Genomic DNA, 16,759 nt, shown 5'->3' with positions numbered 1-16,759 from the left:
CTGGTATCCCCCCTCCAAAGCAATCTCCAGAAGCCAAAGCCCTCTTGCTTTCTGGATGTCGTGATCACTTTAAAAGGCTGGATGCCCTGTTCCTCATGTGGTTGCCTTTGTTGAAGGCCCAGGAAGGTCTGCAGTAAGATTTGCCCCGGGGCTGGCTACAGAGAGGCTTCTTGGAATTGAACAAGAGAGCTGTTTGGTTTCCTAAAAAGAAAGAGGAGACTGCTCAAATAACAAAGTCTAATTTATCGCCTCAGAGTCCCCCTTAATGGCAGTGAGATCCATATAGGTGCCAACCCAGACAACCACCCACATGTGTCTGTTTAAAGAGCCAATATCATTCTCTTAAAACAGCCCTGCTCATCGGTGCTGATAAAAAGCGCAGCACTTCCTCTGTCTTCCTGAAGCAAGGCTATTAAATCTATTAGCAGCACTTCAGCCACCCAGATGCTTCCGTCTTCTTCTGAAAAGCAGCCTTGTCCCAGAGAGATCATACTGAAATGGCACCTGCTCACATCCGTATGAATCTCAGGCTCCGAGATGACAGGCTGTCCAGCTGGCCTGTAGACCACAGTCATTAGCAGGTGGCAAAGATGTCACAAAACCAGAGTCGAATAAAAACACTAGAGCTGTACAGGAGTTAGCACGACCCATCTGGCCATGTTCTCGGTAATGGGACTCAGTAGAAAACTATTAGATAAGCAAGCTTGGACCTGAGATCAGGGGCTACTCCATACAGGAAGAAAGAGCTTCAGAAGGGGAATTTAACAAGTCGACAAGGTTTTAAATCAAAGTGTAACCCAGATATATGTCAGCTGGGGCTTTCCTGTCGCTTGAGATCTAAATAAGCTTTGCTTCAAATGCCGTAGTCCATGGCAGTCTGGATTCTATGACTGCTTGGAGGCTTAGGGTCTCCGCCTTGTCTCATGCTTCCGTGTCTGATGCTTAGCCCTGCAATTTGTCAGGTTGCCTATAAAGAAGGCATGCTCATGTGTGAGCAAGGTGGGCCTTACAAAAAGTTTGTGTCATTGTGGAGGATCACATTTCATATTGTATGTTTCATTCCATCTAGTGGTATAGTGAACAGTCCATATTAGACTTTCCTGTGCTCTTAAGCCTGGCTACTCAAGGTGTGGCCAGAGGGCCAGCAACAGCTGGATCACCTGGGTGCTTGCTAGAAATGCAGAATCTTGAGTTCTCCCTAGCCTAAGTTGGAATCCATAATTACCCAAGACACTAGGTGATTCAGCCCAATAAAGTGTGAGAAGCACAGAACTAAAGTCCTTTTCAGCTGGGTGCAGCAGTGGCTCACACCTGTAATCCCAACCCTTTGGGAGGCCAAAGCTGGTGGGCGGGGGGGGGGGGGGAATAGCTTGAGGCCAGGAGTTCAAAACCAGCTTGGGCAACAAAGTGAGACCCGCCCCCCATCTCTACAAAAAATTTAAAAATTATCCAGATGTGGTGGCGCATGCGACTCAGGAGGCTGAGGTGGGAGGGTCGCTTGAGCCTGGGAGTTCAAGGCTGCAGTGAACTAAGAAGGTACCACTGCACAGTGCACTCTAGCCTACGTAAAAGACCCTGTCTTTAAAAAGATAAATAAATACAAAATATAACATTTCTTCCATCATAAATTAGGTCTTTGTTTTCCTGGCTGTCCCCTTCTGGGTAGAAGATTCCTCAGGGGAGGACCTGAAATCTGTGGTCATCATTTCTGTATCTTCAGTGCCCAGCAGAGAGAGACTCAGAAATTAAGTGTTTTTCCTCCTGTCTTTCCCTTGGGAATCCCTACAAGTTAACAGCAATGGTCAAACAAATCCTGCCCCTAACTCGGCCCCTTTGTCCTGAGTTAGGGGCCTGGGCTACCTTTCTGAGCCACCTCAGACCCACCTGCCTCGCCCTGCTACTCATCTTTAGACGGGCTCCTCCTCCCCAGCCCTTGTCTGTTCTCTTGCTACCCAAGGGTTCCAGCTTTGCCACCAGCTACTTATGTGTGACTTTTTGAAAATCACCCTACCTTCTGGGTCTTATCTGTAAAATGAGTGGATTTGACTCATTAGCTAGAGCTGTCAACGGCAGTATTTGCAACTCACAGGTGTGTTTTAATCACTGGCAAGGTACTTTGCAAGTGACTTTTTATATGATCATTAAGGTTTGCCAGTGGGCTTTTTTAAATGAATAGAGCAGATTCAAGGTTATCCCTTTGACTGTCATTCTCAGTAGCATTCTGGTGTGCTTTCTGAAACACGAGGAAAAACGGGTGCAGTTACAGGTAGCTCCAGGGATCACACATAAGCTTGGGGCATATGCACCGTTGAGAGTGTGTTATGTTTCACACAGAAAAGTTGCCTGGTTATCTGTCATGTGTCTCAACAGCACAAAGACTGATCTATAAACTTTTCAGCTCCATCATCCTTTGGGCTATAAGGCCTGGTGTAAAAGAGATGGTTTTTATTTTATCCAGAGAAAAGTCTGCTCTTGGAAAATGCAAATTTCCAAGTATCTCCTGTGATGTAGTAGCTCCTCTTAAAATTTAAATCTCACACAGACACTTGAGCAGGTGATACTCTAAATTTTTTCTCTTCCTCTTTGGCTTTGCTTCCAGAAAGCGAGAGGAAGAAAACAAACGAAAAGAGGCAGAACAGCAAAAAGGAAGGCGGAGCCCAGATTCCTGCAGACCCCAGGCCCTTCCCTGTCTGCCCAGCACCCAGGATGTGCCCAGCAGGCAGAGCCGGGTCCCCAGCAAACAGCCTCCTGCTGGCAACGTGGCACAAGGCCCTGAGCCAAGAGACAGCAGAGGATCTCCAGGAGGGTCTCTAGGCAGAGCCCTCCAGAAGGAGCAGCATGTTTCCTCAGATTTGCAGGGAACACACTCCAGAAGGCCAAATGGTAGGTGTATTGCCTTTGTCATCTCCTGCCGGCCCATGGACTGTGGGCTTTTTTGATTGGTGTATTTAGACCAATTACACTTAAGATAATTGTTATATTAGCACTTAGGACCGCCACTTTATGATTTGTGTTCTACTTGTTTCCTCTGGTTCTCAGTTCTCTTTTTTTCCCTTCCTGTAGGTTACTTCAGCATTTTTAAAAATTCTATCTTGATTGATTTATGGTTTTTTGTTTTCTTTTTTAGAGAAAAGTGTGAAAACCTTACTTCCATTTATCTTGTCCACTTTTAAGTATCATTGCTTAGGTATCAGATGGTGTTACAGATTTTGTTTCAATCATGAAATACAATTTATAAAACTCACAAAGGAAATAACATTTTATGCGCCCATATTTCTGCTCTTCTGTTGTTTCTTCTTCCTTCCTGATGCTCTAAGATTCTTGTATCATTTCCTTTCTGTATGAAGAGCTTTCTGTGGCCAATTTTTAAGGGTATGTCTGCTAGCAACAAATTCTTTCAGTTTTCCTTTGTCTGAGAATGTTTTTATTTGACTCCTGAAGAATCATTAAGCCAGATATAGAATTCATGGCTGGCAGTTCTTTTCTTTTAGCACTTGAAAAATATTGTGCCATTTCCTTTTGGCTTCCATGGTTTCAGATGAGAAATCCACTGTCATTCAAATTGGTGTTTCTCAGTAATAGTCCTAGGTAATATGTCATTTCTCTCTGGCTGCTTTCAAGATTTTAAAATTTATCATTAGCTTTCAGAAGTTTAATATGATGTGTCTTGGCATGGGTTTTTGCAGTTTATCCTATTTAGAGTTTACTTGTGTGTCAGGGATCCCTATGATCCCCATCCCCAAGACTACCACCAGGTTTGGTGAGGTTGGAGGATTTACTAGGGGGACTCAGCATATAGTTGTACTCCCAGTTAGGATTTATTATAACAAAGGGACACGAAGCAAAATGAGCAAAGAGAAAAAGTGTATGGAGCAATGTCCAGAGGAAATTAGGCACGAGCTTCCAACAGCTCTCTCCCAGTGGAGTCACACACAACACGTTTAATTCCTTCTACAATAAACTGTAACAACCAGTCAGACAACTTTTTGTTGACAAAGAAAGCTCACATGAACCTAGGACTCCAGGATTTTTATCTGGAGTCAGTCACATAGATACCCTCTGCCTAGCATATGCCAAAATTCCAGACTCCCAGAAGGAAAGGTGTGCAGCACGAACCCTATTGTTTGCACGAAGCAATTTAAACACATTGAGCTACTCTTGTAAGTTAGAGAATGGTAGGAGCTTTCCCAAAATCTAAGTGCAAATGCCAACACAGTGAAAAAGGCAAATAATGTCTTCGTATTATTATGAAAATAGCCCTGACCTTATGGACTTTCTCAGAAAGGGGCTCTGGAACTTCATGATTACTGAATTCAGGGCTTGGACAGTTCAATCTGTTTCTCTGAACCTTAACTTCCTTAGCTATAAAGTGAGGGTATACTTTCTACACCGCAAGGTAGCTATGGATAGAAATAATTCATGTAGTGTACTTGTTATAGCCCATAAGTCATCATAGGTTTTCAGTAACTATTATTATTGAGCCACTCATTAATCTTGCCAAGAACAACTACAGAAAAGTATACATAAAATGACTACAGGCTGGGTGCAGTGACTCACACCTGTAATCCCAACACTTTGGGAGGCTGGGGCAGGTGGATTACTTGAGGCCAGGAGTTCAAGACCAGCTTAGCCAACTTGGCGAAACTCCATCTCTACTAAAGATACAAAAATTAGCCAGGCATGGTGGTGCATGCAACTCAGGAGACTGAATCACAAGAATGCTTGAACCTGAGAGGTGGAAGTTGCAGTGAGCCGAGATCACGTCACTGCACTCCAGCCTGGGCGACAGTGAGACTCTGTCTCAAAAAATATATGTACGTAAAATGACTATAAACATTTCTGGAATATAATTGCATAATCCACTTTACAGTGTAATCCTTAAGGATTATATACTCATGATGCTTTGCTACATATTCATTCATTTATTCATCCAACCAGCTTTAATTAAGCTCCCGTAATGTGACAGCCATGTTGAACTTCCTTGAGTTCTTTCTTAGCTTGGGGCCTTTGCAGATGCCACTCCCTCTACCTTATTTTTTAGATATCAGGGATAACGTTTCTTCTTCTGTTCAACCAATATCTCCCCACTAAAGGAGGCTATAGTTTCCTGCTATTGCTTCCATACTTCTCCTATACTTCCCTCTTATAAAGATCATCACTTTTTACTGTTATTACCGGTTTACTTGTCATTTTTTCCACTAAACTGCAAGATCTGTAAGAGCAGGGTTGCTTCCATTATCTACTGCTGTATAACAAACCACACAAAAACGAAGTGACTTTGAACAATGACGATTTAATTTTTATGATTCTATTTTGGTTGGGAAGTTTGTTTACAGGCTTCATCTGGTCTCACTCATGTGTCTACATTCAGGTGGAGAGTCAGTGGAATTCCATGTCTAAGATATACTGACTTGAATGTGTAGCAATTGATGCTGGCTATCAGATGGGATTCCTTGACTCTGTTTTATACAGTTTTCATTCTCCAGACTAGACTGGCTTCCTTACATTGTGGTCTCAGGACAGCATTTTCAGAAAGCAAAGATAAAAGCCACAAGACTTCTTGAGAAATAGACTCTAGAATTTGCACACATTATATTGATCAAAGCAAGTTACGAGACCATCCCAGACCAAACGATGTCAAGAAATAGATTCCACCTTTGTGCATACTAAGATGGGAGGAATTTTTGGCTATTAAACAATCTGTCATAGTTCCTATTTGGTCACAGATTATTCACATTCCTCCCACATGCAAGATATTCTTACTCCTTGATATGGATTGGCTCTGTGTCCCCACCCAAATTCCCAGTGTTCAGGGAGGGACTTGGTGGGAGGTGATTGGATCATGATAGTGAGTTCTTACAAGATCTCATGGTTTAAATATGTGTGGCACTTCCCCCTTAGCTCACGCTCTCTCCTGCTACCATGTGAAGAAGGTGCTTGCTTCCCCTTTGCCTTCCACCATAATTGTAGGTTTCCTGAGGCCTCCCAGTCGTGCTTCCTGTTAGGCCTGTGGAACTGTGAGTTGATTAAACCTCTTTTCTTTATAAATTACCCAGTCTTAGGTAGTTCTTTATAGCAGTGTAGGAACGGACTAATACATCCCTATCTCAGTACCCCAAAATCGCATCCTGATTATCTCATCACACTTGAAGTCTAGGATTTTAAGACATGAACTAGATGTGGTTCAGGTTCACCAGCTGGGACTCTTTCTGATTCAGAGACCAATCAGCCAAAAAGATACATTATCAACACCCCCACACCCAACAAACAGTGGTGAGACAGGAACAGAATAACCACAGTAGACAAAAGGGGGTGGAATAGGAGGCGTATAGCAGCCATTAGTCCGTAGCAATTCTGAAAGCCAGCTGGTCACATTTTACCAGGGCCCCTACTCTGAGGTAAATATTCCTTTTACTCCTGGTGGCTTCCTATTCCATTGTTCTCCATATCTCTTGGCTCTGCTACCTGAATTCTTGGCTCTGCTCTCTGAGAAGTCCTTCCTTTTCCTAAGAAATGCCCATGTTTGCAGCTGAGTAGCTTTCTCAGCCTATCTCCTGACTATAGGATACTGGGGCCCCAAAGGCTTCTTTTTGATTTGAACTATGTCACCAGTTCAAGCTTGTGGTACTCTCAATAATGCGATTATCTCAAAAACTTCATGGGTTTCCTGTGAATCTGATTGGATTCATTTCATATTTCAAAAGCCACATCCATTATTTTTCAAACAAGCTTTGCTCTAATTTGAGTGGCTTAGATTTCTGTGGGAAAATGCCCTTGAGATTCTTAGAAATTTTTTTGTCGAGCTGAGAGGGCCTATTATATACCACCTTAAATATTTTTGAGTCTTAATAAAGGGTTGTACAACCATACTCTTTTTTTTTTTTTGAGACAGGGTCTCACCCTGTCACCCAGGCTGGAGTGCAGTGGTGCAATCACAGCTCACTGCAACCTCTGCCTCCCAGGTTCAAGTGATTCCCCCCATCTCAGCCTCCCGGGTAGCTGGGACCATAGGTGTGCGCTACCATGCCTGGCTATTTTTTTGCATTTCTTTTTTGTAGAGATGAGATTTCATCATGTTGCCCAGGCTGGTCTCAAACTCCTGGACTCAAGCAATCCACCTGCCTTGGCCTCCCAAAGGGCTGGGATTTTATAAGTGTTAGTCATTGTGTCTGCCCTGATTTGATCTTTATGCTGAGGCCTATGAGACTCTTTTGCTGGCTGGAAAGTATAAAAATGTTAAAATAGTTTTATTTTCTAACCCAGCACATCCTGGGATCTTTACATTATCTCTAAATTTTGCTTGCAAACGGAGCAGTTTTTCCTTCATTTTATTTGTTTTCTCCCCATACTTTGTCATATGTAGCTTAAAAAGCAGTTGACATTTTGTTCTACATTCCACCTGGAAACCTCCTGAACCGTATCTACAGCTCCATTAGGTATATTTTCTATCTTGTATGTTACTGCAGGTGACAATTTTGCCAGTTAATTCTGTCACTGAATAACAAGGTTCACTTCTCTCTGGATTCCAACAGCCATTTCTTTTCTGCTCTTCGAGCCTTCACCAGCAGTCTCTTCATTGCCTTCCCAGCTTCTGCTCACCAACCAGTCCAATGTCAATACTCTGGATTTTATATTTTAAGACAGCACCTCTCTTTTATAGATATAAATATCTGTGTTGGTTATCTCTTGTGGCATAATAAACCACTCCCAAAACTAAGTGGCTTAACACAACAGAAGTTTATTATTTCTCACAGTCCCGTGGGCTACCTGGGCAGTTCCTCTTCTCGATCACCTGGGCTCACTCATGAGGTTGATAGAATTTGCACAAGATGTGGCCAAGATGGCTGCCTTCATATATCTGGCAATTGGTGGTGGCTGTTGGCTGTCTCTATTCTCTTCTATATGGCCTTTTGTTCTCCAGTAGGTTAGACTATCTTCCTTATGTATATTGTTCTCAGAGCAGTACTCTTGAGAGAAGGCAGAAACTGCATGTTACCCAGTTTATCCATTCACCTACTGAAGAAACATCTTGGTTGCTTCCATGTTTTGGCCGTTATGAATAAAGCTACTATAACATCCGTGTGCAGCTTGTATGGACATAAGTTTTCAACTTATTTGAGTAAATATAAAGGAGTGTGATTGCTGGATCTTAGGTAAGAATATGTTTAGTTTTGTGAGAAACTGCCAAACTCTTTTCCAAAGTGGATGTACCATTTTGCATTCCTACCAGCAATGAATGAAAGTTCTTATTGCTCCACATCCCCACCAGCATTTGGTCACTATTTTGGATTTTTGCCATTCTAATAGGTGTGTAGTGGTATCTTGTAGTTTTAGTTTTTTTTTTGGTGGGGGGCATATGTGTGATACATTGTAACAGCTCTAAGAGTCAGAGCTATACAAAAAGGTGGAGTCAGAGAAGTGTCACTCCCTCTTCATCTCTACTATCCAGCTCCCATTTCTCCTTTCTTTCCACCTCTTTCCCACTCAACTCCTGCAGGTAACCAATTTCTTTAGTTTTTGCTTTATGTTTTCTATATTTCTTTTGCACAAATGAACAGATATAGGTATGTTTTCTTATATCCTTTTCTTTCTTTTCTCTTTCTTTTCTTTCTTTCTTTCTTGAGACAGACAGAGTTCGCCGCAACCTCTGCCTCCTGGGTTCAAGTGATTCTCCTGCCTCAGCCTCCAGAGTAGCTGGGATTACAGGCATGCGCCACCATGCCCAGCTAACTTTTTTGTATTTTTAGTAGAAACAGGGTTTCTCCATGTTGGTCAGGCTGGTCTTGAACTCCCGACTTCAGGTGATCTGCCCACCTCTGCCTCCCAAAGTGCTGGGATTACAGGCGTGAGCCACCACACCCAGCCCATCTCTTTCTTACATGAAGAGTAGCAGTTTAGATAGCTCTTTTGCACTTAAAAATATTTTATTTTACATTGTTGAGACATAGTCTCACTCTGTTGCTCAGGCTGGAGTGCAGTGGCAGAAACAGTTCACTGCACCCTCAACCTCCCAGCCTCAAGCGACCTTTCACCTCAGCCTTCTGAGTAGCTGGGACTACAGGCATGCACTACCATGTCTGGATAATTTTTTTTTTTTTTTTTTTTTTTTTTTTTTTTTTTAGAAATGTGGTCTCACTATGTTGTCCAGGCTTGTTGCAGACTTGGCTCAAGCAATCCTCTTGCCTCAGCCTCCCAAGGTGCTGGGCCACTGCACCCAGCCAGAACAGTTATTTTAAAGTCTGTTTCTGAAAACACATTATCTGGATAATCTACGTGCCTGCTTTATTAAGATTTTTTTTTTTTTTGAGACGTAGTCTCACTGTCACCCAGGCTGGAGTGCAGTGGAGTAGTCTCAGCTCACTGCAACCTCTGCCTCCTGGGTTCAAGCGATTCTTCTGCCTCAGCCTCCCAAGTAGCTGGGACTACAGGCATGCACCACCATGCCCAGCTAATTTTTGTATTTTTAGTACAGACAAGGTTTCACCATGGTGGTCAAGCTGGTCTCAAACTCCTGACCTCATGATTCCCGCCTTGGCCTCCCAAAGTGCTGGGATTACAGGCATGAGCCACTGTGCCTGGCATATTTTTCATTTTAGATGTAGTATTTAATTGTTTTTCAAATCTATCCTTTTCTCGTATTTTAAACTTCTTTTGTGTGTTTAATCAATGTGTGTGTGCTAATGTTTTGAGAGATCTGATCTTGCTATTGTGTTAACTGTTGCTTATGGTACATTGTTTCCTCATGTATTTTGTGATTTTGGATCGTGAAGTCATTTTCAGAGGACCCCTTTGTGCAGCCTGAGTTGAGGGCATGTCACACTAAAGCAATATTGTGTTTGCTTCTGTGAGGCATCCTGGGATATCTCCATCCTAAGACCAGTTTTTATAGTAATGTCTCCTATGGATTGAGAGTAAATGAATACCAAGCCCACGTAAGGAAGAAGACTTTGGTTTTAAATTCTTATGGGAGACTCCTTACCCCATCCAGAACCTGGGCTGAAACAAACTTCCTTGTCATCTCCAAGTACTGGAGAGCAGATTTTAAAATCTAGATTATTTCCAAAAGGTATATCCCTTCAAGAGTGCTGGCTTCATGTAGAGTCTTGGTTCCAGTTAACTTTCTTCCTGCAAGGCCTCATTTTCTGTTCTTATGTAGATGTTAAAACACAGCCAGATATTTAATAAGACCATCTGTTGCCCACTCCACCACCATTACCTGCCTAGACAGTCACTGGATCAGCTCACATACTTAATTGCTTTGATTTTCAATTTTCCCTTTGTTTTTGTCCTCCAGAGTTCCTTTATTTTCTTAAAAGCATGACAGTGCTTTCCAAATGATATCCACTATATTTTCGTTAAGGTGAGAAGGGCTTCAGGTTATCTAACCTACCATATTGCTGGAAATAGAAGTTAAACAGTTTTTTTCCTAGTCTGTAATTGCCACTATTATGGTGATGATATAGGCTAAGTCTGAATATTTTATGTGAACATATTAGGAAAATTATCCTACTCTGCAAGTTTTGGACAATATTTTTTCTTTGTTTCCCCAAGAAACAGCCAGAGAACATTCTAAAGGCCAATCTGCTTGTGTCCACTTCAGACCCAATGAAGGCAGTGATGGAAACAGGCATCCAGGAGTTCCCTCTGTTGAGAAGCCCAGAGGTGAGACAGCTGGCGATCATCGGTGTGCAAAGGGGAAAGGCTTCATGAAGCAGCCCTCCTGTATCAGGGTGGCTGAGCCTGATGAGAAAGGAGAGGACTCCAGGCGGGCAGCTGCAAGCCTTCCACCACACGATAGCCACTGGAAGCCCAGCAGGCGGCATGACACAGAACCCAAGGCCAAATGTGCCCCCCAGAAAAGGCGCACTCAAGAGCTCAAAGGAGGAAGGTGCTCCCCGGCTGGTTCTAGCCGCCCTGGCAGTGCCCGGGGGGAGGCGGTCCTTGCTGGGCAGAATCCTCCCCACCATCGTACACCAAGAAACAAAGTGACACAAGCCAAGCTCACAGGAGGGCTCTGTTCAGATTTGCCACAGAGCACAGAGGAGTTGAGGTCAGGAGCCGGGAGGCTGGAGCCATCCACCCTGTCCGAGGACTTTCAGGTATCTAAGGAGACTGATCCAGCACCTCGTCCCCTCTCTGGGCAGAGTGTGAATATTGACCTTCTCCCCGTAGAGCTCCGACTGCAGATAATTCAGAGAGAACGAAGGAGGAAAGAGCTGTTTCGCAAAAAGAACAAAGCAGCAGCAGTCATCCAGCGCGCCTGGCGAAGGTAGGAAAATGGGGTGCTGCCGCATCTGTGGTTCTTTGATTGTTACTGATATTCTCAACATGACATCTGTGCTCTTTGATGTTTTCCCAGTGAGTTCCATGTGGTGGCATGGTAAGGCCAATTTTATAGAGCCTACCCATGAAATTCACACCAGATCCTGGTAATTTACATTGTGTAAACCATTTGGAAGATGTTTTTGCCTAGAAAGATGGGAAAGTGCTCAGGATAGCATGGGGTAAAGGAAAAAGCCCTGGGTTTGTAACCATGAAATGTGAGGTTCAGGTAAGCTCTAACAGGTTATGTGACTTTGGGCAAATCACATGGCCCCCCTGACCCTCTGCTTCATCTGTAAAACAGGATTTAATAATTGTTGCACATGTCCTGTTAATATGACAGGTTGCTGGAATGAGATAATGCACGCTTCATTAATTCTAAATTACTACACATAGGAGATACTTTATTTTTATTCTTATGTCTTTACTACCCAGGAACTAGTCATACTCCAAACACCTAAACCAGGGTCTGGATATAATAGATGGAGTGACTAAACTGTACTATGTAAACCTGTCTGAGCATCTACCAAGCTCAAAATACATAGTAGGCACTGGGAGTGGGGGTGAAGGCTGTCCTAAAAGCCTGAAACAGTCTCCCAATATAGTAGAGACAAATGCCACTAGGGAATGATTATGGGAGGACTTGAGGGGCCTTATTGCTACAAATGTTCACGTCTCATAAATCTCTTTCATCCTGAAAGCCTCACTAGAGCCTATATCTAAATTAGGCCTTACAGTGATGAATGTCCAGAGAGAAGCTGGACCCATCACCAATAGGTGGGAACTGGCCAGGCACAGTGGCTTACACCTGTAACCCCAGCACTTGGGGAGGCCGAGGTGGTAGGATCACTTGAACCCAGGGTTATGAGACGAGACCACCCCAGGAAACATGGCCAAACTCTGCCTCTACAAAAAGTACAAAAATTACCTAGGCATGGTGGCACGTGCCTGTAGTCCTAGCTATTTGTGAGGCTGAGGCAGGAGGATCGCTTGAGCCCAGGAGGTCAAGGCCACAGTGAGCCATCACCATGCCACAGAACTCCAGCCTGGGCGACAGAGTGAGACCCTGTCTCAAGAAAAGAGATAGGTGGAAGTTATGTCGCCACCATCACTGGGGAGAGGAAGACGGATGGGGAGTCAAGGCAAGGAAATAATGCGGGCACAGATGTATGAGCTATCGAGGTTCCCGTCAGGAGAAAAAGGAAGACGTTTTCTCCTTAACATTGGCAGGGAGAAAACAAGATGGATTCCCAGGAGGTCCAGGGAGAGGCCTCCATTCGTATCATACCAGAGACTGCCTAACCCAGAGCCGGGTGATCTGGTTTGTGCTTGCACAGGCTTTGCAATGTGTTCTCCCTCATGTCTGTTTCAGCTCTTGGCCATTAACAAAGTCCTCTCATGCCTGACCCCATGTGATCTCCCAACCACAAAAGGAAGCCATCATGACAGGGAGCAGTATCCCCATTTTTCAGACAAGAGAGGAAAAATTGACTTGTCCTTTTGGTGCAGATCCAGCACTTGAACCTCTGGCTGACTCAAATCCAAGGGCCTTTCCCTTACATGAGTGAAGTTAGTTTTTGCTGTGGTCAAGCTAATGGAGGTGGAGATGGGCCCCATGCACTTTGCCTGAAAATAGGCTGGAGAAGGCTGCCTGGCTGGTGTCACACACATCAGGGTAACCAGGAGAAGGGTGATGTTACTACTACCAATTGTTAACATACTAGTAGTCAGTGTTTGTTGGAAACTTGTGCCAGACACTGTTCAAACTAGTTTTACCTGGATTGATTCATGTAATCGTCACCGATAACCCTGCAAGGTAGGTATTGTTCTTATCCCCGTTCCACAGATGAGAAAACTGAAGCACAGAGACATCAACTCACCAACATTACAGAGCAAGTGCCAGGGCTGGCTTTGAGCCAAGACAGTCGGCCTCTAAAGCCACAGGTGGAAATGGCCATTGCACCCCCTCGTTGGGCAGTTATGCTGGGACATGCACTGGCTACCATCCAGATGCACTTTTTAAGTATTTTGGCTGTAATCTAGGATCTAAACAAGCCAGCAAGGTTTACCACGCCAGACCCCACAGCTGCTCCCTACCTGAAATGTCTCCTCCGACTGTCTGTCTGACTCCTTTGAAGAGTCAGAAGCTGACAGATCCTGTCAGTAAGTGACCAGAGTAGCAAATGAGCCGTCAGTCATTCCCCCAAGAACAGTGGGCTTATGGTCTAACATGCCCACCTGGGTAGGCAACTACACAGGCCCCCTCTGGATGTGCCATTGTGCAATTCTGAGGCCCAAAGGACTTCTGGGATTGTTGCACATTGCAGAAAGCCAAGTCTAGTGACAGTAAACACACTTTTATCGATTCTATTATATTTTAACTACATTTTCTATTGTAAATACAGGAGCCTGAAGTGCTGTCCTGAAAGTGCGTCTGATAGCAAACCTAAGCAGTGAGGGCTGGGGCAGGAATCAGGACTGGACACGTAAGAGCTCAGTGCAGGCTGTGGCTATAGGGGACAGGTGCAGGATGGAGAAAAGGAGCTGGAAAACAGGCAGGGAAGGAGTGGGCAAAATGAACCTTGGGTCCTGAGAAAATGAAACTTGATCTTAAAATTGTCAGTTTAATAACCAAGTAAGATGACTATTTTAAAGACTGAAACAGGATCCTGGACAAGCTGAGCAGGAAAGGTCTGCTGGGCCCACTGAGGGCTGACACCATTAACAGCTTCAGCCACTACCTGGGCTTCCCCACAAGTTCTGTGCCCACAAGAGCAGAAGGTATGGAAGACAGCATTTCAAACAGGAGAAACTGAATTATAGCGCGGTAGTGCCATACTTTTCTCTAGACTTGGCTTTTTGGAAATGTGGTACATATTCTAGTAGAGGGATGCCATGGTGTTACCCTCCAGGAAAGAAGGAAGAGTGGTGTAGGCTGACTGAAATCAGCCTTTGGGGAAGGAGGGAGGGGCTGCACCAAGCGCTGCAAGGAGCTTTTAGCAGACTTAGGAAAAAGATTACTTCCCATTTGGTGCAGCCCAAATGGGATCACTGTAAAATCAGATATGAAGCCTGTTGCTCTCTGCAGCTACTTATAGGCTCACTGGGAATATAGACAGATACAGATAATAAACACTGCTGCAGTTTTCCTTTGGAGGCCTCAAAATAGTTTTTGTGCTCAGTAAGTTGGGGAGTGCATGTGGGATAGAAAGCATCAAATAAACCCTAGATGTAAATATAGCCATCATCCCCATCCCTCACCCACTCCAAACCCACCTCCTACAGACTTATAAGATGCAGCTCATACCTTTACCACTCTAAAGCCCCCTTTCGTCACCAAATACACAGTGCTTCCACCACATTGTGTTACTGACTTTCTGGCACAAATGCCTGTATCTCTGCTGATGCCAGTTCTGCTACGTAGAATGCCCTTCTCTGCCTGGTAAGCTCCTATTCATCTTTTAAAATCCAGCACAAATATTAACTTTGTGAAACCTTACCAAACCATCAGTCAGTCCTGCATCTGTTTGCACAACCAGCTCCTTGCTCTTACACAGTACTCTCATGCCACATGTACCTCTTTATACAGCAGCCTGTTCCACTAGTCTGTGAGCTCCTTGAAGGCAAGGAATCATGATTGAATCCTAGTTCAGGAGGTGTTTGATAATGGAAAAAGAATTCCACGTTCAACATGCTGCCGCCAAAATTAGGAATGAGAGTTTGAATGAACCTACCAGGAATTCAGCAAATACTACTCCTATAGCTTCTAGGAACCTTAAGGAAATTTAGTTTTCTCAGTACTGTGATCTTAAAGCCTCTCCTCTCCTCTGACCCAACCAGCTACCAGCTCAGGAAGCACCTGTCCCACCTTCGGCATATGAAGCAGCTTGGAGCTGGAGATGTGGACAGATGGAGGCAAGAATGTACAGCATTGCTCCTCCAGGTTTGGAGGAAGGAACTGGAACTAAAACTCCCCCAAACCACTGCAGTAAGCAAGGCCCCCAAGAGTCCATCCAAGGGCACCTCAGGCACAAAGTCCACCAAGCACTCAGTGCTTAAGCAAATCTATGGTAACTGTCCTTCTGCCTACTTTGTAGTTCACAAGTACCCCCAGAGTGCCACATCAGAATCTGAAGTAGAATTTAATTACATTGGGTAAACTTCCATTCGGATAAATTAGGTTGGTGCAAAATTAACTGTATTATTAAAAATGGTCAAAACTGCAATTAATTTTGCACCAACTTAATATTTCTCAAGCACCATTTCATTCCTGCCTCCCAGCGATACTGGGTCAGAACTGTTTGGTTTTGTGAGGCATTCTAGCATCTCAGCCCAGAGTGCCCTCAAGCTTTAATGTTTAAACCTCTCCAGACCCCTGCTTGAGTCTCCTCCTTGCATTACCCATTTGGAGCATTCAAGACTTAGCTAGACCCTGCCTGTATCACTTTGACTTTTCCTATGCTAAGATGTTACAGGGTTGCCCACTATGAGAATGCTCAACACCCATGCACTACAGTAAATATTTGTTCAGCAGATTAACTGCTGTAAATTGAAACATTCTCAGCTCTGCAAAGAGCCCATCCAAATAGACCCAGTAGAGTTCAAGAAGCCTTGCTGGCTCAAGAGAAAAAAAGATAAGCAAGGGCACCTTTAGAAAGATCTCCTACAGCATGAACTTTAACATTCATTTAGCAAAATCTCAGGACTTTGCCCTGGGCCTACATGGTTCCACACCACACCTAACTTATCTTGACACACACCTGCAAGCTCAAGCCTTTACCACAATAAGGAATTCAGAAGTTGGTCAGGCCAAACCTATCCCTGGCCAAATAAAAGAAACAGTTGTTGGTTCATTTCAGGTTGTTCTCACGAAGGGAAAATACATCATCCTACAAGATCTGTAAAAGCCTCTTCTGTGCTGCGTCTCAACTCAGGTAAGGCAGCCACTGCAAAGCAGATGGTGGGGGAGAACATGGGGAAGCATTTTCCTTTGTTTCATCCCCAAAGACAAAAGACATTAGAACAGAGATGGCCAGGGTTTTCCAATGGTCATTTGATTTCATGGGATTATTACTGTAGCCAACATCTGTCTCCCTAAGAGGCAAATTATTTTCACAACTAAAAGCTATTATTGTTAACATTAACTCCAATGGAAATAAATGGTAGCTATTATTGATCACTTCTACACACTTTTTCACACAAAGGAGGAAATAAATGAAAATACTATCATTCTTCAAAGGAATACCTTGGGAATCCTTGTTCCATTTTGGTGTCACATTACGATCCCCTATTTCCTTCTCCAAGATGGGAAGAACACCATGAAGAGGACCCTGAGAGCATGTACAGCCCAGGCTCAGCTGTGCGTGCTTTCCCTCATACAGGAGAAGCTTTTCAGCCGCAAGACAAGAGTGTTTTACTTACGGCCCCCTCATTCACG

General features: G+C 44.0%; 1 protein-coding gene across 3 annotated transcripts in view; it reads left to right on the top strand.

Annotated features, from left to right (window-relative positions):
- The window catches only part of INVS (inversin), a 77,986-nt gene that overhangs the window by 57,734 nt on the left and 3,493 nt on the right, over window positions 1-16,759 (top strand). For 2 of the 3 annotated variants that reach the window (XM_030828925.1, XM_030828875.1), the window contains 4 exons: window positions 2,600-2,883; window positions 10,552-11,269; window positions 15,163-15,392; window positions 16,182-16,256. In XM_030828925.1, coding sequence (XP_030684785.1) covers window positions 2,600-2,883; window positions 10,552-11,269; window positions 15,163-15,392; window positions 16,182-16,256 — 1,307 coding nt within the window. Of the gene's footprint in view, window positions 1-2,599; window positions 2,884-10,551; window positions 11,270-15,162; window positions 15,393-16,181; window positions 16,751-16,759 lie in introns of those variants that run through there. The other variant, XM_030828807.1, reaches the window with a different exon arrangement.

The sequence above is a fragment of the Nomascus leucogenys genome, chromosome 1a (genome assembly GCF_006542625.1).
Source record: "Nomascus leucogenys isolate Asia chromosome 1a, Asia_NLE_v1, whole genome shotgun sequence".
NCBI lineage: Eukaryota > Metazoa > Chordata > Mammalia > Primates > Hylobatidae > Nomascus > Nomascus leucogenys.
This window is presented reverse-complemented; position numbering and strand designations above follow the sequence as displayed.